Source organism: Equus quagga, chromosome 12 (genome assembly GCF_021613505.1).
Source record: "Equus quagga isolate Etosha38 chromosome 12, UCLA_HA_Equagga_1.0, whole genome shotgun sequence".
NCBI lineage: Eukaryota > Metazoa > Chordata > Mammalia > Perissodactyla > Equidae > Equus > Equus quagga.
The window spans coordinates 37896045-37920390 of NC_060278.1; the positions used below are offsets into that span (position 1 = coordinate 37896045).

Genomic DNA, 24346 nt, shown 5'->3' on the forward strand with positions numbered 1-24346 from the left:
AAGCCCTTTGGATTGTTAGTGAAGCTCAGACAGAATTTTAAAGTAAATAGAGGGATATGACAACTAAAGTCCAACTTTACAATGCATGAGAATCTCATTCTAAACTCGGACACTCCTTGAGAACAGGGATAATGTGTTATTTATTTTTCACTATTTGACTAACAATTATTAACCATGTAATATGTCCCAGACACAGTCCTGGGAAGATTCTCATAGTTTAACTCATTTAATCTTGACAACAATCCCTCTGACGTGGATTTTATTACCCCTTATTTCACATGAGGAAACAAACTTAGAGACATTAACTAATTTGCCCAGTTTAGACAGACCACAATTTCAACTTCAGCCTTCCTTTCAGATAACAAATATTTCTTAAGGACTTTCTGCATATACCAGGCCCTATGCTCAGCACAATACCTACCCTACAAGTCCATTCTCTTCTACTGCACCACACAGCCAGTCCCTGACACCCAGCACAGTGCCTAGCCCACATAGGTTCTCAATGAAGGCTCACAGAATTACTGGATTAAGTAAGTTACTTGTCTCTACAAAAAAACATTTAAAGAGATATTTGGGTCTAGGTTTATATTATCTTAAAACATCTTTCTATTCAACACTAAAACATATATTTGAAAAGATTATTTAATGTTTTATTAATTGAATATTTAATTAATGCTAATTAATTATTAATTTATTAATCAAATATTACTAGTGTTATTTAAAAATCATTTTTAAAAGGGAAATTATTTCACTGATCATGAGCACCCAGAAAGCCCACATCAAGTAGCAAATGCCTGCACTTCAAACTAGCACAATCATAGAAAGCAAGTGTGGATAACACATGCAGTATGATACACCTTCTCTCAACCAAGTGTGTAAATAAACCACCACACGTTATCAAACTATTTCAAGAATATGTGATCTGAAAAGCCAATTCGACTGCAAACATCACATAGATATGGTCTTCTAACGCATTTTCACAGACTCAAGGCACAACACAGTGTTGGCCAAAAAGGCAACCTAAGGAAGCCATGTAACGTAAAGATTAATGCATGGGTTACTCCACAGTCAGACATGGATGAGTTTGAATGCTACCTCTGCCATTACAAGTACCTCATCTTTGGCAAGTTATTTCTCTTCTCTGAGCCTCAGTTTTTGTATTGTTAAATGCAGATGATTATAATCACACCTAGCCTACACTTCAGGCTTTTTGAGGACTAAATGATACAACGTATATAAAATATTTAGCACATGCCCAGGGCTCATTAAATATTAGTTTTATTTTGGAGTAGGAATTAGGGAGGCTGAGAAATAAATCTTCTGGTAGACATGGGGTTGAGCATACTAGACATCAACCACCTTCCTTCTACTCTCTAACATGTAAAGCTTCTTAGTAAACAGGAAAAGGCCTGCTCCTGAACCAGCTGATCTTCATAATGTGGGATTTCAGAAAAATCGCCTTATTTTTCTTAATTTAACAACATCCTGCTTAAAATATACACACACACTTTTTCAGACTACCATTCAAAATACCACTTATGATATAACTTAATAGTAAAAATGGGAAAATTACCTATTTTATTCTGTATGATTCATGTTCCCTCAACAAATTATGCCTTTTATTCTAAAAAGAAAATACCAATTCTTTCCAAAGGCATGATCGAACCCAAAGAGTAGTGATAAATGTGAACATTTAAAAAAATATGTCTCAGAAAAATAAATTATACTAAACACTTATTCATATGTTAAATGAAAAGGTATAAGATTGTAACTGGCTTAAATATATTCCTCCTTCTTAGGTGGTACACAATTAATCTTTTATCTCCAAATTACTTTAAGCCAATTGCTTAGATGTAAGATGTCTATACAACCAACACATCTATCAAACTTTTAATGTCTGAGTCTTAGCCAAAAGACCATATTACCCCAGTAGAAGAGAAAAAAATGTTTTGTTTTTTTAACTTTATAATCTACATGGGGAAACTCAGTTTAGAATACGGGCTTCTGAGGGAAGCCAAATATATGGAAACTTTTCCTTTTAGAAGTAAAATCTGTTGTGTCTTAACCAATATATCTTGTCTTATTCTATCACTTCAATATTCATCTTCTTTTTAATAAATATATCAATTGTTCTGGATACAATAATTCAACAATGTCATCATCCCAAGGGCTCATTTTAAGAACATTTTTGAACAAGCAGTAGCAAACAGCAACAAAGCATAAGGTATATCAAGGCTAAAAACTCATATTGTCACCTACAAAAGAAAGTTGCCAAAACTTGGCACAGGTACACTAAGTCAGCAGAAGTGATAGGTCTCAACAGCCTGGGCAATATTTAGCTAGTAGAGTCAGACATCAGACATCCACGCATTCAGCTCAATATACCATAGTGAAGGTTTGCAAAACTGAAACAACAGCTCTGCAAGAAGCTGAGAGAGCAGGCAGTTAGGAACAACTGTTCAACAGGGTAATCCTTGAAGACTGGCAATTGTTCTGAGGTAGTACAGAAAGAAAATGAAGCAATTAAAACAAATCAAACACCCCCCTCTCCAATCTATCTTCACATTGCTACCAGATGGGAAGTACAACTCTCACCATGTTATTCTCCTACACAAGAAAAGAGCTCCCTAATCTGTAGTGCACAGGTTTTCAAACTTTGCTTCATGGAACCCCAATGGTTCTGCTGAGGTGCCAGGATGGCCTTAATGAGAGAAAGGGAACATTCAGGGAGGGGAGGAATCTAGTGTCTCTATCAACCAAAGTAACTACATTTTTATCTTTCTTATACACTGGAGTCTTGTTGTACAAATGTGAGAAGAAAAGTGCTGATAAATAAGAATTGGAAGTGCCTGTCCTGAGACCATGGGTTCCATCTTCTCCGGCTGGTGTCAGGGACTTCCATAACCAGATGCTACTCTACCATCAAGATTTACTTCTCCCAACTTTCCCAAACACTCTGTCCATTCCAGTCAATACAACTGGGCTCTAGAAGTTCCATGTGCATTACCTCTTCAGCCACTAATCCCATTGTCAAGAAAGCCTCTTTGCTTGCCTTGGTGTACCTTGTTCAATCTAACATATTCTACACAATTTCTGTGGACCTAATGCTTTGTTAAATTAGATACATCCCTACCTTGAAGCAGCTTTCAATTTAGTGGATAAGAAAACAGACAAAACAATTAACACAATATAAATCAAAATAAAATCAATGTTAAATAGAAGGCCAAAGTCCTAAAACTTCTGAGGGAAAATGAAGGGAAAAGCAATTCTTTCTACTGGAATCAGAAAAGGTGAGAGGATGTGAGGCTGGATCTTGATGGACTTAGACAGAGAGTATAGTGAAGAGTAAATCCGTACAGCATAAACATACAAAAGCAAAAACAGGTCAAAGTACTGGGCATATTCTGGGGATGTACAGGCAGGTATGTGGCTGAAGTAGGGTGAATACAGCACTGTTACAAACTAATCTGGAAAGAAACTTTGGAATCAATTCATTAAAAGTCTAGAACACATCAATAAAAATAATCCCTAATTTGATATAACACTCTACAGTTTAAGAAATAATAATTTAAAGCATAAAAACATAATGATTTTAAAGCATAAAAAGTAGTTCCCATCACTCATCAGAGTAACCCAACCAAGTAAGCAGGGCAAATATTATCAACCTCACTTTACAGATGAGGAAATTGAGGTCAGCAAGAACATTAATATTTACTAAATATCTACTATGTAACCAAGTCCTTTGCAAGGTGAGTGGCAAACATTATGACCTTCTGGGCTGAAGAATTATCATCACTCCAATCTTATAATTAGGAAAACAAGTTCAGAGAGGTTGAGATATGCAACTAGCAGGTGGCAGATTTAGCAATAAGATCAAATCACGTTTCCAAATCATGCTCTGCTATGACAAAAGGCTCCATTTTATGATGGAGAAAAAAAAAAAACTGTGGGAGGGAGGCAATTTTTAGCTGCTTTTGAGGAGAGCAGTAACAAGATCTGAACTATTTTTATTTTTTATTTATTTCTGGCGAGGAAGATTGGCCCTGGGCTAACATCTGTTGCCAATCCTCCTCTTTTTGCTTGAGGAAGAGTGTCCCAGAGCTAACATCTATGCCAGTCTTCCTCTGTTTTATATGTGGGACACCGCCAAAGCACAGTTTGATGAGCGGTGTGTAGGTCCACGCCCAGGATCCAAACCCATAAACAGTGGGCCGCCAAAGTGGACTGTGCAAACTTAACCACTACGCCATGTGGCTGGCCCCTACTTTTAAAAAGGACTCTTAGAATAGTTTAGTGGTTACCAGAGGTGAAGGGGGTTGGGGAGTGGGCACAAGGGGTGAAGGGGCACATTTATATGGTGACTGACAAATAATAATGTACAACTGAAATTTCACAGTTATAAACTATTATGACCTCAATAAAATAAAATTTTAAAAAAGGGACTCATAGAGCATTTCAAAGAATTGGTTAGAGAAGAAAAATAGCAGATTACCAAAGTAATTCAGATGAGAAACCCGAGCCTGAAATAAAGCAGAAGCAGTCAGGATAGTGCAGCAGACGAATGTGAATGTGAGCCACACAGTGGAAGCGACAGCAAAAGGCTCGACCCCAGTCAGATATACAACTGTTATCCAAGTCCCATGATTTCCTCCTTTTTCTAGACTCTCACTACCCTTTTTTTTTTTTTTAAAGATTGGCCCCTGAGCTAAGGTCTGTTGCCAATCTTTTTTTTTCTTTCTGCTTTATCTCCCCAAATCCCCCCCATATATAGTTGTATATCCTAGTTGCAGGTTCTAGTTGTGGCATGTGGGATGCCACCTCAGCGTGGCCTGACGAGTGGTGCCATGTCCGTGCCCAGGATCTGAACCGGTGAAACCCTGGGCCACCGCAGCAGAGCGTGCGAACTTAACCACTCGGCCACGGGGCTGGCCCCTCACTACCCTTCTTGTGAGTACCACATGGTTAAGCATCTCCTGGATTACATCAAATCTAAAATGCCACTGATTTTAAGACATTCTATTATTTACAGACCACTAAGAAAACATGCTGTCAATTAACCTATAACATGCCATTGAGTTTAAAACATACACTGACTTCAGACATTAAAAAAATTTGAAAAATGTGCCTCTTAGAAATGAAGAATCACAGTAACTTTTCTATATTTTTTTCAGTATGAGTTTATTCTCACATCTCTTTCAGGGAATAGTTTTTAATGCCACGGGCACTAATATAATGCAGTGCTTTATAATCGTTCTGTGAAGACTGCATGCAGTTTTCACAGGCTAAGAGCAGGCAGTCTGGACAAATCCTTCTCTGTCCAAAACTTGAAGGGATTATTAATTCCTGAGATCTAGCTGGTTACTCTTCTGCATTACCTGTTAGTGACTCTGCTGTAAAAGAAAAAGTGACAGTAAGCATTTACAAAGAAAGATGATGGTGGCAGTGGTGGTGACAGGAATGGTAACTGCTATTTACTGAGTGCTTACTATGTTCTCAACACTTCAGATGGACTTAGTTGCTTAATTCTCATAATTCTATGATGCATAGAGTACCAGTGATCTAATTATTAGATGAAGAAGCAGTTTCCAACTGCTATTTTTGAAAAAATAAAAACGTATGGGCCGGCCCTGTGGCCGAGTGGTTAAGTTTGCACACTCTGCTTCAGTGGCCCAGGGTTTCGCCGGTTCGGATCCTGGGTGCAGACCTATGTACCACTCATCAAGCCATGCTGAGGTGGTGTCCCACATGCCACAGCTAGAAGAACCTACAACTAGAATACACAACTGTGTGCCGGGGGTCTTTGGGGAGAAGAAGGAAAAGTAAGATCTTTAAAAAAATAAAAAACAAAAACCTAGAGGAGAGTGACTTTTAAATCAAAGGTGCCTATGATGAGAAATACACCTAAGAAATAATCCTGCTAGCTTTTGTTTTCCCTGATTTTGTAAAGCATTAACTCAAGACCAGTTAATCACTCTTGCATAGTTCTTTATTGACAATGAATCAGACTGAGGCTTCTGATCAGCATATATTTATTTCTCTTTTTTTAGAATAAACTCATTTCATAAGTATGAGCCAGCAGAAAGAAATAAGAGATAAACTTTGGAGAGTCCACAGTCCTCATTGTTAAAGAACACATCTTTCAGGAATAATTGCATGTCAGCAAGTCTCAATATAAACATGAAACAACAATGAAAGCCCAGTAAATCAGGAGGAGGAATAAACATGTCATAAACATGGTGGCATTCTGTGACCATCACGTATGTTAACAAATGAGCTCATCGTCCAGCTTGTATAAGCCCTCTCCTTTGGGGGCATGGTGATGAACCAAAGAATCAACAGAAAATACTCCCACAGTGTTTGCTTTTTTAAGTAGGATTATGCGAAAGCAACTGAGAATTACTCCCATTCCCTTACATTGACAATGTGCCAGTTAATGAGAAAATGGATTTCCCCCCACGGTATTGGGTTTAAGAATCTTCTGTTCTGCGTTAGTAAACCTTGCAAAATATTTTTAACACTTAAGGTCTACATATTGGCCATTTATAAAAAAGCAGATGCAACTGACTCACCTCCTTAGAGTCAAACTCTAAACCATCCTTACCTTGATAACTCGGTTAATCTGAAGTAGCTGAAGAATGAAAATTTACACGTTCTCTACTAAATTAGGATCAATAAAGATCAACAAGTTTGTGTGTCTGAAACTAAATAATAAACAAAATCTCCTCTTTGTCTATCCCACTCAATGCCAGTAACCCCACTGTATCCCACTGTACCCCAATGTGAGGCACACCCTTTGAGGCCCAGGGTTAAGTCCTATCTCCTTCACAAAGCCTCGAAGTTCCTCTGTTTGCTCTTTAACTGATCTCACCCTTCCCAGGTCTGCCACTGTACTTAGTAGATAAACTTAATAACATAATAGCCTATATTAACGACTCAATAAATACTGAATAAATTCTATGCTACCACTATCAGAATTAATTTAGTCCTCTTTATATTGTAATATTGATATTATATTCTTATTTTCTAGATTAGGAGACTGAGGCTCAGAAGTGAAAAATTGGTGGTAAGTAATAGAGTAAGAATTGGAATCGAGATCTAATTTATACATTCATATTCTTTCTACCATACTATAGCACAACTTGAATTTATTCTGTCAAGTATTATTCTTGAATGATCCTAATAGTGTTGGCTTAACATTTCCAGGACATTACTTGTAAAACTGAATTCTGACGTAGCAGAGAGCCAAGGAACAAGGCTGACACTTTAGTTACTGGCTCTCTGTATGTCAGAGAGAGATGCTTTATGTTGTGTTCCCACGGGATCTGACTGACTCTCAGACTGCCTGTGTCTGTGGTGAGGCTTTCTATTTCACAGGGTTTACCAGCTAGTCAATAAAACTTGGAAGAATTTAGACTGGAGAGATTCTCAGCCTGAATTATCGAAAATCCTGAGTTACGGAATTTTTTTCAAAGTCACTGTATTACTTTCAAATACATACAACAATTTAGCCATTTTAAAGCAAGAAACAAACACACACATTTGGAGAAAGGAATCCACAACATCCAGCAATGGTGGATTGAAGAAAGAGGCCAAGAGTAAAGCACTGGGTTAAATTTCGATGAGCTCACATCAGTGTTTTTTATTATATGACTATGGTCTTTCTAGAAAAGTCAGGCATTGTAAGAAGCCCAGATGTGAAACTTAGAATAATAAAACCAAGGAAGAATACATCAGAGATTTGTAAACTTTAGATAATATGGAAATAGTTAAGTATTGGAAACATAGAAACAGTAAGATACAATAAATGTGTTATTTTAAACCACTAAGTTTGTGGCAATTTCTCACTTAGAATAGAAAACTAACATTGGCAGAGGAGATACTGAAATAGTTAAAAAGAAAAAACTTAATGCACCCAATAAAGCAGGCTTTTTCAGAACACAGGTGCTAGGCAGAGCTACCTGTCTATTGCTCAAACCCTACAGCCACTTCTTAGTTCAACAAGTAATGCTGCCCTCAGTTCCTTCCTGATACCTCGACACGACCACGTTAGTCCAGCATCTCCAGGCCCTAAAGTGTTACTACACAGACCCCACTAAAGTCCCTAAGAGCACTGCAGGGAGCATGTTACCTATTGTCCTTTCAAGCCAATGCCCTATTCCCTCTAGGGAGACTCTCACTGTCTTGGCTCTAAGTGGCCCCAAAACACATGGCCCAGAACAATCCCAAAGAGCCACTGAAGCCAGGAGGGGAGTTGCTGTGACCCCGCTGTGCATGGGGTTCTATTCTACAACTAAACAAGTGGGGTGCAGACAAAGGCAGGTTCTTAATTTCTGTATTACATTTAGCATTAAGCTCAAACATGCAGAATAGTGAAGACACACACAGTATGGAGAGAAAAGACAGTGTGGTATCACAAAAAAGAACATCATAAGAAGTCTGAAGTGCTCTGCTAGCAACAGCCCTGCCCATGATGCATCTCACAGACTCCCATAAAATGAGGGGCTTATGACCCTTAACATGTCTTCCAGTTCTAATACTCTATCATTCTACAGTCTTAAAATAAGAATCTTTAGTTCAATGATTATGCAGGTAACAAGGAGTTTCTATCTTGAAAAGAAAGGTAAACTAAGGCATCAAGAAAACAACTGTTTTATCTGCTAAGAGTACTTATTCTCAGTAACAAAGATTAGCACACAGGACTCTGAGTTTTTAGCACACATTGTATTCGCCTACTCTTATAAATGTCAACCCCATACATTCAGGTTGCAAAGAAAAGACCATTCAAATCCTCTAAAATAACCTCCAGCTATTATATGTATTCCTTTGTTATTTACTTGAAGTTTAGTGCCCAGAAGTAATAATTTCATGTCCAGTTTATTATTATAAATATAACTGTGAAATACTGACATTTCACATGCAAGCTATGACTGGCACTAACTTATCCTTATGATCAGCTGGCAAAAACAAAAAACCAGACATAAATTAAAGTATTATGTTATAAAGCCTACCAAGTAACTAAGATCAAAGAAATGCACATTGTATTTCCAGGCTTCTTCTAGCATATATCAGTACGAAATAGTCAGTGAGGAAAATAACTCTGGCTGAAAGTCCTTTGCTGCCATGTCAGAGAAAAGAGAGCTAACCCATCTACTTTCCATAGTTTCTCTTCTGTCACTAACAGTATTTATCATCCATTGAAAATGGTTAAAGATTTCTACCTAAATTTTTGGACATTCTCTCCCACAGCTTGAAAGTAAAAAGCTTACATTTGGACTGTACATTTCAGTTTCTATTCTCATTCCAGTTTACAGAGAAGTAAAAAATACTATGCTTGCAGCTTACACTGGTATTAAACTGACCCCTGCTGGCCTCATCCTTTCTGTTTCTACATGTATCAGATGCTGCAACAGCTAACTGCACCCTACAGCTGAACCTGCATCTGATCAGACTGCCTTAGCAAGAACACGACGTAGGAAAAAGATGGTTAATCCCACCACTGCAAGTGGAAGGAGGCCTTCCTTCCTCAGAGCTTTGGTTATTTTATTTGCAGAGACCTAGCAATTAAAATCACACTTATTCCACAGAAAAGTTTCCTAGAACCTACTGAGTTATTCAAAAATTCATTCATTCAACCAACATTTACAAACTCCTCAAAGACCAGGGAGAAGCAAAGATGCTTAGAGTTACAGCACCTGCCCTCCAGGTACTCACAGGCACTTATGAGTCATTCAAAAAAAAATACGTTTGAGAAGTAAATTCTAGAATCTGATTGGACACTACAATGGTGAGAAGCAAGACTACCATAAAGTTGGTGGCATATCCTGCCTCTTGGGACTCAGTTCGCTTGAGATTGTTCACTAAACCAGCCCAGGAAAATCTGATCTCTTCCTTCTTTATGAACCTCCTGTACTTTATGAATAATGGCTGCCATTTATTGATGACTTATTATGTCCCAGGGATTGTGGCTAAGTGCTTTCCAGACACTATCCTATTCACCTCACTTGATAATTCTATGAGATAGGTATTTTTATCCTTATGCCTATTTCATGGATAAGGAAAGCTCTAGTCTAATACTGATCAAACAACTCTATCATGTTTTTCTTTTAAACAGACATTATTCCTCTATAAGTGAGTGAACATCTTAAGCATAGGAGACCATGTCATTATCATCTTCATATCCCCAGAACCTAGCACATTCCCAGTACCTGGTACTCAAAAACTGTCTGCAGAACATATGAATGGAGATATTATTGAGTGAATGTGGCTTCTAAATGCGTACCATGTTCATGATCTGTGCTCAATCACTGAGAAAGTAGCGGAGGAAAAAAGAGAAGAGGGAAAAATTTTGATTCCTGAACACGGACATCCATACTTACAGCAAGAAACAGAAAAGCACCAAGACAGGAGTAAAATGCTGTGGAAACACAGCTTGCCACTAGTTGGTTAAAAACTAAATAGAAAAAGAGTCCTACATCAGAGGATGATGACACACACAGGTGCCAGACCTTATTGGAACCCGAAACCTATTAAAGAGGAGGAAGAAGAGAGAAGGGAGAATTTAGTTAAATTCTAATCTGTTTTTGCAAACACACCTACAAAATCAATGGATCTGACAAATACTTCTGCAAGATATGTACGATGAGAATCCAATTTTGAAGGACCAGATATGTAGATGATACTTATATAGACTATAGCACTAGTCAGTTAAAAACCAAACAGCAAAAGGACTCCTACCTCAGAGGATGATGACACACACAGGTGCCAGACTTCATTGGAACCTGAAACCTATTAAGAGGAGGGAAAAGAAGAGAAGAAAAAAGAAGAAAATCACAAAATCACGGAAAGAAAGAAAATCATGAAAACAAATACAATGTAGAGATCCAAAAATTCTGTTAGATTCCCCCAAAAGCCAATGTATTTATTTTTCTTTTCCTTACTTCCCTTATTTTTCAACATCTCTTTCCTTGCCATTTCAGACAAATGAAGATAAATGAAGTACAGTAGTTAAACTTCTTTGTTTGGATACAAATGATCTTTTGTATCAACAGTATTGTTATGTAAGCACTTTTAATATTGCTTCTAGCAGATGAGACTTCTGCTTCAACATATGTTATGGGAAAAATGATAAAAATGTATTCATGACTAAAATGACTAAACAGTCAACAAAAAATGCCTGGAAAATATTATAAATGAATCTGGTTTTCTGTGGTTGTTAACGAGCAAGGTAAAACTGAAGATCTAATATCTCTCCTCAAACAGGAATGAGTAACTCCAGATTCTCAGGATTATCAATACTTTCTATGTCATCCTCCCCTACAGCAAACCACTGCTGCAAAATCAGTCCTTAAGAGGGACTGGAATTTAACCTCTAATTCCTGCATCTTCCCTGGTACAATAAAAGCATGAGATAGGGGAAATAGAGTTCTTATGCTCAATAGAGTTCTGGTCACCTTAAACCTCTGAAGCTGACCGAGGGAACCTGTAGCCCCATAGAAAATAAAGCAGTGGTCAAGCTTCTGGGCTCTCGATTCAGAACGCCTGAGTTCAGACCGAAGTTCTACAACTGTAATCTTGGGCAAGTCACCTACCTTAAGCAATCAAATATAATAAGATTACCTAGATTGTAAAACCAAGCTATCAGATGCAAAGAGTTTAGCATACTACCTGGAAGACAAGTGTTCAATAAGCATGAGCTATTATCATTATTAAAATCCCTATATGACTTCCATCCTTAAATCTTACTTAGCCTGGACTCTCAATCTGAACAAAGAGATAGGACCTCAGAATCTGTGCTCTAGCTAAACTGGGCTTGAAATGTGTTAAATGAGTCCAACTTGCCTTCCTTCTTCCCTTTTCCCTTCATGCCAATAATTAGCACCACAGGAAAGCTTCCTTTGCTTAGACATAAATGAAGCTCCCATTCACATATACTTGTGTATGTCTTATACGGTAACTAGAAGTCTCAAATTAACCAACATGGTCCAAATTTCAAATATTCTGCCCCACTTGTCCCTTAACGACACCTGCTTCTGTGAGAGCAGAAAAAATATAACCACCACACCTATAACATCAAAAGCACACGATCATTCGTGCACACAACCGACAGCATGCACAGAAATCTACCAGGATCTCTGCTTGCCGAATCTTTGGAATTTATATCTCCCACTCTTCCAACTATCCAGTCATAAACAAAGACTGCAGCACACTCCAGCTTTCAGACCCCACGACAACTGTGACCTGCACACAACCTTCAGCTCAACCATTCAGAACAATCCAGCTTCCAATAATTGATGAAAAAATAACAAAAGGAGGTGTTTACATCAGATTAACGTTCAGTGCTTAAATTTAACACGTCAATATTTAAGTAAAATAGTAAACCAACTAACAGAAAAATTAAACACTGTATATCGCTCTTGAAAAAAGAGTGCATATATTTCTTAGAAATGAAGTTCTGCTAGAGAGGCTCCCTCCATGTCACCTGCAGCCTTAAACACGTCTTCAGAGGCAACATCAGGAGTGTTGGTGAACACGCTGCAAACTGGTGTACAGGCCATCAGATGCTGCACGTCAGCAATCCTTCAGCTGTTAGATTAAGATTTCCCAACAGGCGAGGGCTGCAGTACTTCTGCATCGAGCATCTGGTACAGTGTCACAAATGCAGAACAAAGATGCAGCAGGCTCAGGGCTCTTTCAGCTTTTCTTTGACATCTGCAGCATGCAAACACTTATCTTCCAAGGGTCACCTGGTCTACAAGGTGAATTCTCCCAATAGCATGAAACGTGAGCAAAATTTCCATCCTCTGAGGTCTGACTCTAAAGCAAAGCTTCCACCCTACAAAAACCTTAATGAAAGATAATAATAAAACCTTTCCTTCTGGCACTTGCCAGCACTTTTTTTTTTTAAATCTGACAATCACAAATCACCACCATGCCCACATCAATGCCTCTTACAAGCAAATATTTTCCAGTCTTGGGAAGTCCAAATTTACTTAAAATTTGCCATACAAATTATTTCCCCAAGTTTCACTCAATGTAAACTTTTGAGTATGACAAGACTGACACAAGTTCTATACTCACATTCTGAGAAAATTAGTGCTTTTTTTTTTTTTACCAACTCTTATAATGTCTGAAAAAGACTATTTTAGAAATTTGTATGTAGTAATGACTTCCCAATAAAGCTGCAAATACAGAGATGCTGTTTTCATTCATCTCTGTATACTCAGCACCTAGCATAGGGCCTGGCACATACTAGACACTCAATATTTGTTGCCTCTCAAACACCTGATAATCAGACTTTTTGAATTCCAAATTCAAACAGAAATATTTTCTCCCATTGACCTTTATTATAAAAGTAGAGTTGTATATCTTTGGAAAATATTTGACCCCAAGACATAACTTAATAAAATTACATCTTAAAAAGCAACAATCATTTTAGAACTTCAAGAATATTAACTAATAAAATACTAATAAAGACAATCCTCAAAAGTCTGATATTTAAAGTCCAAAGTTGTTCTGAACTTAAAATATATTTTCTTATATAAATGAATGTTTGAATAATGATTACATCAGATGAGCTAAAGATTTCAAGTTACAGTTTCATTACAAGTTTTAAAACCTCCTGTAGCAAAAGCCCATGCATATAATCACTATTTAAAATGTATTTGGCATTCTATCTGTTTTGTCTGGACACCAGAAGAACTTACCTCCACATCCAAATGGGAAGAATGACACAATTTGGTTTAAACTCCAGTTCCATCACTTGCTAAGTGGCTTTGGGCAAGTCATACTAAACCTTTCTTTGCGTCAATTACCACACCTGGAGATAATGACACTAAGGTATGAGAACATTATTTTTTAAATATTTTAACTAGCTTTGCTATACCTGACCCTGCCTCTGTGTTCCAGTGGCATCACTTTGCTTAAGGGATACTTATATTTGCTGAAACAGGAATAGAAAAAAAAAACCTCAATGTTCCATTTTGACACCCAGAAATCATTATTTTAATGATTTTTAAGACAACCTTCTTGAAAGCCAAGCTTTGTCAAGGGAAACCGTGATTTCTAAATCCCCTAAACATTGGTGTTAACAATTAGGGATGAGGAAGGGGCAAGAACCTCAGCACTGGTGGGGACATGCTTCCCTGAGCATAAGTGCACATTAGAATCACCTGGGCAGCCTTTGGGCCATCCCAATGCCTGGCCCCACCCCCAGACATTTTCGTTGTCTGGGTGAGGTACTCAGGCATTGGTAATTTTCTTTGAAGAGTCATCAGGTGATTCTGATGTGCAGCCTGGATTCAGAACAACAGCTCTAAGAGAAGCCTCCTATTTGGTTCAACATTGTGGCCAAGACGGAACAGGAAGGAAAATCCAGCATTGAGCTCCCGGCCCCCTACAGACGTGTGTGTACGGTGTGCAGGGGATCCCGAACTTCCCTGAGACCCAGTGGGGTGATATGGAGACACAGACAGGGTGGCTGGAAGTAGACAACTGAGGCCAGGGAGGAGAGGTCACAAGAACAGAAGCCAAGGCCAGGCCAGGCCAGGCCAGGGACCTGACTAGATAAACCACCTGGGGCAGAAACGAATAAGGACCAGAGGACAGCCGTGCTCCCCCTGTCACCGTGAGCATGTGAAGGGGAAAATGCAAAGGGTTGAGCATTAACCTGAAAGAAGCTGAGCAACCCAAGAGAAACCATGTAAACTGGAAGAAACAGAGGCACCATGAATTGGCAAGTTTGTCCTTGTCACGCACACTCCTCACCTTACCCCCTCCCCATCTGGGCTGAGGTGGAGGCCTGTGACGAAAAGGAGCTCAGTTATGGAATAGAAAGAAGCCATTTTATTAAAATTATCCAAAACATGAAAAAAAGGAAAAGGTGAGAGAGCCACATGCCCTCTGAGTCACACCGGGGTACCATTCAACAGGCTTGCCCGAGGTTCATTTAATTCTCTAGAGGAATGGCCCTGAATTTGACTCTGTTATTTACTATTCCAGCAGACTGCAGACACTGCAGAACTACATGCTAACTTGTAGCATTCTGTCCAACAGAAAGGAGAAGCCTAAAAAGCTGTGGTTTTCCTGCCTGTAGAACATTACCAGTTTTGTCTCCAACCTAGCAATCTTATTCTAACTTTTCTTTTAATGACTAAACACTGATGGAACCAGCATTTTATAAGATATTTTCTAAGATAATTCAAGTAAAGCGCTTAGCACAGTGCAGAGTACATAGCAAATGCTCGGTAAATGTGTTATTATTCATAGCTGCTAATGGCTAGAGAGGATTTTTACCTGGCCCCTAGCAGTGGTCACGGACTCACCAACAGGGTCCACAATTGAGGGCAACCCAGGTCAGTAGTTACATGCAAGCTTCCCTCAGTAGGGAGCATTTGCAAATATTATGAATATAGGGAGGCATTCTGATCAAAATAATTCCAAAACTATCAATGCAGACGGTGAGATTCACTTGAATATTTATCAAAATAAGTGTGGGGGCCTATGAGGAGAAAACAATCATAACTTGGCCAAATCAAGTACACTGATCTAAAGGAAGCCATCTCCTTGGTGACCAAAAGTATGCTCCTCCAAACTGTAAGGGGGTGTTTGGATGATACTCAAAACTTACGTGGTTAATCCTGGCTATGGAATAAAAAGCAATACAGTCAAGTTAACTATCTTAGCATAAGAACAGAGAGGAAGCTAGTCAAGGGAGGGAGCAACAGCTAACAAGAAAGAGAATATATGGTTAATTTTTTAAATTATAAACTCCATCGGTATGATTCGTCTACAGGAAGTTTCTTCACAAATGAAGCGGACCTGTGAAGACAACAGCTTGCCCAATCTTAAAATTGGGCTTATAAGAAACTTCAGGGGCCAGCTCCGTGGCCGAGTGGTTAAGTTCGCGAGCTCCGCTGCAGCGGCCCAGGGTTCGGAGCCTGGGCACGGACATGGCACCGCTCGTCGGGCCACGTGGAGGTGGCGTCCCACATCCCACAACTAGAAGGACCTGCAACTAGGATATACAACTGTGTACAGGGGTGGTTTGGGGAGATAAAGCAGGGGGAAAAAAAAAAATTGGCAACAGTTGTTAGCCCAGGTGCCAATCCTTAAAAAAAATTTTAAAAATTAAAAAAAAAAGGAAGATTGGCAACAGTTGTTAGCCCAGGTGCCAATCTTTTAAAAAAAAAAAAACTTCAAGGTCTTGACTTTGACTTTAACTTCAAGGGTGAGGGTTTCAGACACATCAGCACACTGTCAAGGCCATAGCCATTTTGGTGATCTTTCATTTCACAGCTTTTCTTTCAAGTGTCTGAAGTTTAGCTCTCCTAATATCAATAAACAATACCATGACAGGCAAGACAGAAGGAATAAAATCACATCAGCCTCATAAAATGAAGAGAAAAAAACTCTATATTCTTTTGTTTTCCTCACTCCATCTCTTTTCTCTTGCCCAGACAGGGAAAAAAAATCTAGCTTTATTCTGAAGTAAACACACATAATTAGACAGAGTCTTCATAATTCACCACACTGACATCTTCATCATCAACTACCCTATCACCAAATACTAAGCAGTTGAAAGAAAAATATTAATAAACAAATTTCTGAGGTTATATACTTCTTTTAAAGCAATTTTGTACACTATAAAATATATAATTTCCCCTTATATATATCTCTCTATATATTCCCTTTATATATTCTCCTTACAACAAAAAAAATACTATTTGTTACCTTGTGATGGTACAATTCAACAAGCTTTTACTTTAAGTACAACAGAAAATACGTAGGCTGATAAAGTGATTTCAATAAAAAGAAAAGAACGATTCGAAAATATTGGCATTTCCATATCCTACAGAATACTCATGACTATATGGTCAAGATGAGCATCAGTTACAAATTATGTGTACAGCTTGCTAACAAATTAGGGAAATGTTCCCCTTTGGTTTCTTTCCTGACTGCCTGTAAAATAATATTCACACACAAATTTGCGATTCAAATTCGGTGTCTTATGAGTACATTTTTCAGATCATGCTCTTAGAAGGGAGAGCAAGCTAACAGTTGCATGGAAAGTACAATTTGCTGCTGGCTTTCAGCCAGAAACACCAGAACAAATGTTTAGAGACCGGGAGGCATCTAAGCAAGCCTAGTGCATCTGGATTTCTAAATAGTTGCTGCTCTTTATATATGGACCTCCAAATAAAGGGCTAAATAATTTTGAAATTCATTCACTTAAAAATGTATTTCTTTTACTTAAAAGGGGACAGAAAAAGAAGCAATTTGAAGGCCCTTTGAGAACATCTGTAACAGCACTGACAAGAAGTCCCAGTGATTTAAGCAACACTAATAACCATATGTCTGGACCTATGCTCAGCTGTAATTTAAACATTAAGCATAAGCTTTTATTTTCATACTTGAGAAAACATGCCAAGTATTCAGTATTTATTATTACAGTTAACTTGCAGAATGAGAAAGCTAATTACAATAGAAAGAAGAAAATATTGGTCTTGGGAAAAAATGAATATGATTATCATACAGGTAGGCAGTAAAGGAGTCATTACTACCGCCCACAACCAATGCAATATGCCTGTATCTTTAACTTACTAAACTGTCATGTATTCAGGCAGATTTGATCACTATATGGGCAAATATATTGCTAACAAAAACCCACTCTAACACAGTAGTCACTCCAGCACAGCACAATATAATTTTTGTAGGTACTGTATATGCTGCTGTAAACTATGTGACACAGTAAAAGGCATGACATACTACAAGTTTTCTTAAAAAAAATACTGTGAGCAGGTGTTGTCAGCCTATTACTTGAGAGCATTCCAGGGTAAAATGGTCATGCTGAAATAGAAGTCTCTGAAACAGAAAGCAACATAAGGAGGTGAGCAAATGACAGAGAGAGGTGAGGCAAGGAGAATGGGGGATGTTGAAAAAACATAAGGAAAGAGTCAATAGATAACCATTATCAAGAAAATAATTTTAGTTGATGTTAAGTGTTGAGATTGAAAATTGAAGCATGAGTTGAGAAAATCTGCAGATGAAATCAAGGAGAACCATGAAGAACAAGAATTCCAAGCTGACACACTCAGTGGGTAAAGCATCCGTCTCTCTCTCTCTCTCTTTTTTTTTTTTTGAGGAAGATTAGCCCTGAGCTAACATCGGCTGCCAATCCTCCTCTTTTTGCTGAGGAAGACTGGCCCTGAGCTAACATCCACGCCCATCTTCCCCTACTTTATATGTGGGATGCCACCTCAGCATGGCTTGCGAAGCGGTGCCATGTCCACACCCAGGATCCAAATCGGCAAACCCTAGGCCATCAAGATGGAACGTGCACACTTAACTGCTGCACCACTGGATCAGCCCCAACACTTGTCTCCTACTGCATCTAGGCTCTGAAAGCACTGTGGACGAACCAGATCACATATGCTACTGTTCTATACATGGTGGTAGTTAGGAAGCCAATTTGTAGCTCTTCACCAAGAAGGGATTGTGAATCCCTAAATATCACATCAGACCTAGTGGACAACCCCCACGAGGGCCCAGCATTGGTAGGCCACTTCTGAGCTCTGCTGGCTGTGCAGTCTGTACTACAAATCATTCACTTCTTCTACCCCATCTATATGAATGATGTACTTGAATAGTTTGCCAGCATCCTAGAGTACCCGGAGCTTTCAGAAGGCTGCTTTAATATAAGTGTAGTTGATGTTTACTTTTCATTAAACTGTGATTTATTTTAAGCCATTATCAGAAGGTGAATTAAAAAATTAGAGGACTGTGACATCAAAGTGGTACAATGTACACACTGGCACATGAGGAGGTGCTTCCACTTTTGAGGACATGGGACACTTTTGAGGTCCTCCTACTGGTGAGACCACTTCCAAGAAATGTTGTAGCCTACACAGTGGAACACCCACAACAGTCTCCGAGGGAAAGTGTCTATCCCAGGACTCAAGGCTAATTCCTTTGCTCTCATCTTCTCAGAAATCTCACCCTGATACTAATAACCCTCTCCCCCACTTACCTTTAAATGTGTATCCTTACTTGCCCTAAGCTCAAATCTCTTTAAAAAACAACCAACCACCAAAAAAACTGCATTCTCCTTCTAACTGCCATCCTAGTCTTTTCTGCTTTTTCACAGCCCAATTTCTTAAAGAGATCCAACACTCGTTACACTAAGGTGCTCTAGAAAAGTTCATCAAAGGATTCTTCATTATTGAAATCAATTTATACTTTTCAGTCCTTATCGTAACTGACCTCTCTACAGCATGAAACTGTTGATTTCCTTCTTGAAATGCTTTTTCTCCTATGACATCTTTCTCTCCAGGTTTTCTTCTAACTTCTCTCCCTCTCAATCACCTTTGCTAGGTTCTCTTTTTTCAGCTAGCCTCTTAAATATTCCTGTTCTAGAGGGTTCCATCAATATTCCTACTGTATTCTTCATTTCCACTCTCTCCCTGTGTTATTTCTACCTCCACACAATCAGTTATCATCTATATGCTTTTGAATTCTCAAATCTCAATTTCCTCCCCAAATGTCTCTTGAGATTCATTCCCATATAGCATCCAGTTCCTTTCGGAATACATCCACTTGGATGCCCCACAGGTATCTCATGCTCAATATGTCCAAAGAGGAATTCATGAGTGACATATGCAAATCCCCCTCCTCTCTCTCCCCACTATTGTTAACTTCTCTTGCATATTTGCTGTCTTTATGAAAGGAAGTACCAATCACTCCCCAAGTTTGCCAAGTTAGAAACATGGGCATCCTCTTTGACTCCTTTCTTTCTACCCCCCACCCAAAATGGGAGTCTCTAAGCACTAGCAATTCCACTTTCTTTTTTTGTTTTTGTTTGTTTTTGGCTGAGGAAGATTCACCCTGAGCTGTAACATCTGTTACCAATCTTCCTCTTTTTGCTTGAGGAAGATTCACCCTGAGCTAAACATCTGTGCCAATCTTCCTCTAATTTGTATGTGGGTTGCTGCCACAACATGGCTGCCAACCAGCAGTGTAGATCCATGCCTGGGAACTAAACCCAGGCCACTGAAGCAGAGTGCGCCAAACTTAACCACTAGGCCATGGGGTCAGCCTCTCCACTTACTTAAAATTTTCTCATTCCCTTCTTCTTCCCATCACACCACCCACTGCTACCACTGCCATAGTACAGGACCACATCATTTCTTGATTTGATTACTGCAGTAGTCTTCTAGTCTCAGTTTTACTGTCCCACCAACCATCCTCCAAACTGAAGCCAAAAAGAGCTTTCTAAAGTACGTAACTCACTCGCCAAATCCCATGTCCCTTGTCAAATTAAAAATGTGTAGGTAGTTCTCCTTCAAGATAAGGTCCAACTCCTTGGCACCTGCCTATCTTTAGCCTCATTTCTGACCAATTTCCTGCCTCCTGGCTATGCTCTGGCCATACTGAATTACTCAGCAGTTTCCCAAAAGCAACATCTTTTATATCTGTGCCTTGACATATGCTCCCTCCTCTGCCCATTAACCCTTGTCCCAACTTGTGTCTTGCTGCAAAGACTTTGAGACTAGGCTAAGAGGTCCTGTCCTTTCCATAGCCTTCCCAGACACCCACAGCCTGGGTGAGATGCCCTTCCCATGTGCTCTAAGGGCAGGAGCCCTCTATGAATAGTAGACAGTACTGTGACTCTCATATTTGAGGAAATGAACCAACAATTAATAACTCTTATACTAAGATTGCAACCAAATATAAGTGGCTCTCAAATATAACAGGCACTCAACAAGTGGCTTTCAAAGAATGTAAGATGAATGAATAACAATTTGGCTTGAAGTTTTGTATCTGACATAATGCCTGTAGCACATAAGGTATCTATGTCAAATTGTATTTATTTAGAACTTCAGAGTAATACATTTCTTGCTGTTTTTAAGTACTAATAAAGGGTCAAAGAATGGAATAGTCTCTAGGCCTTAATAACAAAGCTATCTTGATGATGAAGTAATTGTTTAATAAAATATTACACATACGTGAAGAAGTTCATGTATCCTCCAAAGGGCCTGACTACCCAAATTGTCAACTAGGCCATAGGCTGCAGAGACTGTCCTCATCTCTGCATACCCGAGTCCCTGGCACATAGTATTCACTCAGTAAGGGCTGACGAATGAGAAAATATAAAGACAATTATAGAAACAAGTAGAGCCTACCCTGTTGCAGAATTAGTAATTTCTAATTTCTTAACTAGTCCACATTCAGCTTACCTACAAATGGTCAGTCTTACTGAGGGCAGACTACCATTTCCAGGAAATATTCAGCTCAGTATCCATTTATTCAACAAATATACAGTGTCAACTTTGTGTGAGGTACCATGGTAGACACAAGAATTAATGGGAAAAGCAACAGAAACAGAACTCTGGTTCCAACTCCACCTAGACACCTAATAGTTGCGTGATCTGGGCAAACCAATTAAGCTCTCTGCCTATAAACTTCACATATATATTGAGAATAATATATTTATTTCACAGGATTATGGTGGAATTAAATGAGATAACACATAAACCTAACATGGTGAATACATATTAGTTATTCCTGTTATCCACTGTGAATAAAAAACAGTAATAAATATTTTATATATTACTTTATTAAAACAAGCCCATGAGACAAATAACACAGGGATTAATACTCTCACTTATAATATTTAAAACCAGGGAACCTAAACAATTTTCCCAAGACCACTCATGTAGTTAGTAGGTGGCAAAGCTCTTTGGTATCTGGTAAAAACTCTGATTCTCTTTACTTAGTGTCTCTTACAAATCGCACTGGCGCCTAACTGTGAAAGACCCGACAGCAAAGAGAGGGACTATAGTTGAGAAAGCATACGTCTTCCTAACACAGCAGCTGAGGGGCTGACAAGCAGATAAAAAGTGTTTAATTGTTGTCTTACTCAAGATAACAGCTTTCTGACTGGACTTAGAGTAATGCCACCTGTAAGAGACACCATAAAGTTTAAGCAGTCAGGAAAAGGTCCCCAATGTCATAAGTTTTGCTTTAACAAGAGAATTCTAATATTAAAAACTGTCAGGTTGCCATGGTAACAATCTATTTGCAATCACGACACTGGCGGTATTCTGTTATACTTCTCTCAAAGAAAAATAAACTAGATGTAGCTGAGGAATTTAATAAAAGTATCAGCTAGACCCAAAGCCAAGATATAACCATTTTTAGGCAATATGACAGGATTTAAATATACAGCAGGAGACGCTCAGGTTACAATAACAGTTCCATCAATAAAATTAAAAGATTTTGACCTTGACACCAATACAAGGTATAGTCATATGATCTGGAAAACTCAATTCTTTCAGCAAGAAAAATAAATCATTAAACAACTGAGATGACAGCCATAGAACAAGAAAGTCAGAATTTATCAAAAGGAGAGCAAAACCAATCCTCAAAGAAAGCATGAATTCTAAAGACTAAATTTCTCAGAGAAAGCGCGAAGGTTTCATTTTGGTGTTTTGTTTTATGTATATGTGTGCATGCATGTGGGGAGCGGGTGTTGAACCCCAGGACATCCTTGGAAGAGTTAACCTTCTACTTTTATCTAGAAAAGGTCAGAAGGACATATTCAAAATAAATTGATTCTGAACAAAAAAGGAAGGAAGTTCTTGTTATTAATTAGACCATTTTGAAGTCTGGACACGCAGACTGCTCATGCAGACAGGAACAATTTCCACACAATCAGCAAAGCCTCAGTCATGACTAGGAACACCAGACAGATTTTCTTCCTATTAAGCTTTTCTAGTACTTGTTTCTACAACTATCCGTGAAATGATAACATTTTCCCCACAACTTTAGCTGTGAACAAATCATTTCTTTTCTGTTTGTAATGATTTTACAGAACAGCATACACATGTTCAGTGTCCTTAAAGACAACCTAGAAATCGCACTTCATCTACTTCAACAATAAATTGTCTTTTTAAGAAAACGTCAACATTTACGATAAAAGAAATTTTTTTCCTCACTGGCCAGTGTTTTCCTTAACTTACAGTCAGTGCACATTTATATACAAATAACTTTATTTTGATAACACATATCTATATAATAGTATAATATATATTTATATCATACATAGTATACATTTTTACAAATGTATATTTATCTATAAAGCTAAATCGTTTAGGGGCCAGCCTGGTGGTTGGTGCAGGAGTTAATTGTGCACGTTCCGCTTCGGCGGCCCGGGGTTCACTGGTTCAGATCCCAGGTGCAGACATGGCACCATTTGGCAAGCCATGCTGTCTCTGGCGTCCCACATATAAAGTAGAGGAAGATGGACATGGATATTAGCTCAGGGCCAGTCTTCCTTAGCAAAAAGAGGAGGGTTGGCAGCAGAGGTTAGCTGAGGGCTAGTCTTCCTCAAAAAAAAAAAAAATAGATAAATAGTTTATTTTCTGAAATACAGTCCAGAAAACTACGTGTTATCAAATTTTCTAGATGACAAGTCACGCTTTCCTTCTACGTTCAATATAAAATTACAGAACTGTCACCAACCCCTTGAACAGGATTGGCTGAGAAACTTTTTTAAAATCACAGTTCAGATTATAGAAAACCTCATAAAATCAAAAGTTTCAAATCTTATTAAAATAAGATAAAATTAACTTAAATAACAACATCTATAGCTAACAGAAGCAATATACATTTGCTTACTGTTCTTAAAGATCACGGAGACGTTGGAAATCTTAAGACTGATTCAAAGGTTTCTAGGTTGAGAAATTTACATGGAGGACTACAATACCAAACAGTAAAGGAAATAGTGAGTACAAATTTGAGGGAAAGTGCTAAATAACCATCCACACTTTACTTACTTTTTTTTTTATTTTTGAGGAAGGCTGGCCCTGAGCTAACATCCGTGCCCATCTTCCTCTACTTTACATATGGGACACCTACCACAGCATGGCTTGCGAAGCAGTGCCATGACCGCACCTGGGATCCAAACCAGCGAACCCCGGGCCACGGAAGCAGAACGTGCGCACTTAACTGCTGCGCCACCGGGCTGGCCCCCCATCCACACTTTAAACAGATTGGATAATGAGATGGGCATGTGTGGTAAACAGGCAGCGGTTAGAGATACAGGGTTGGAACTCAGGAGGGTGGTCTGAAATAAAGAAAAAGATTGCTGAATAAGCTCTCATTGGTGAATAAGCAATTATTGAATCTACAAAAAAGGACAACATCCTTTGGAAACCAATGCAGAAAAGTGAGTAATAAAGAGAAACAAAGTAGCCAGCCCAGTGGTGTAGTGGTTAAGTTTGCATGCTCCACTTCAGTGGCCTAGGGTTCCCAGGTTCAGATCCCAGCCACAGACCTACACACTGCACAT

General features: G+C 38.7%; 1 protein-coding gene across 2 annotated transcripts in view; it reads right to left on the bottom strand.

The window, feature by feature from the left end:
* SMYD3 (SET and MYND domain containing 3) overlaps positions 1 to 24346 on the bottom strand; it is a 663517-nt gene that overhangs the window by 421140 nt on the left and 218031 nt on the right. Inside the window, exon 6 of one of the 2 annotated variants that reach the window (XM_046678090.1) lies at positions 10735 to 10785. The exons of the other annotated variant lie outside the window; for it this stretch is intronic. Coding sequence (XP_046534046.1) covers positions 10735 to 10785 — 51 coding nt within the window. The remainder of the gene's footprint in view (positions 1 to 10734; positions 10786 to 24346) is intronic. 2 annotated transcript variants of the gene reach the window in all.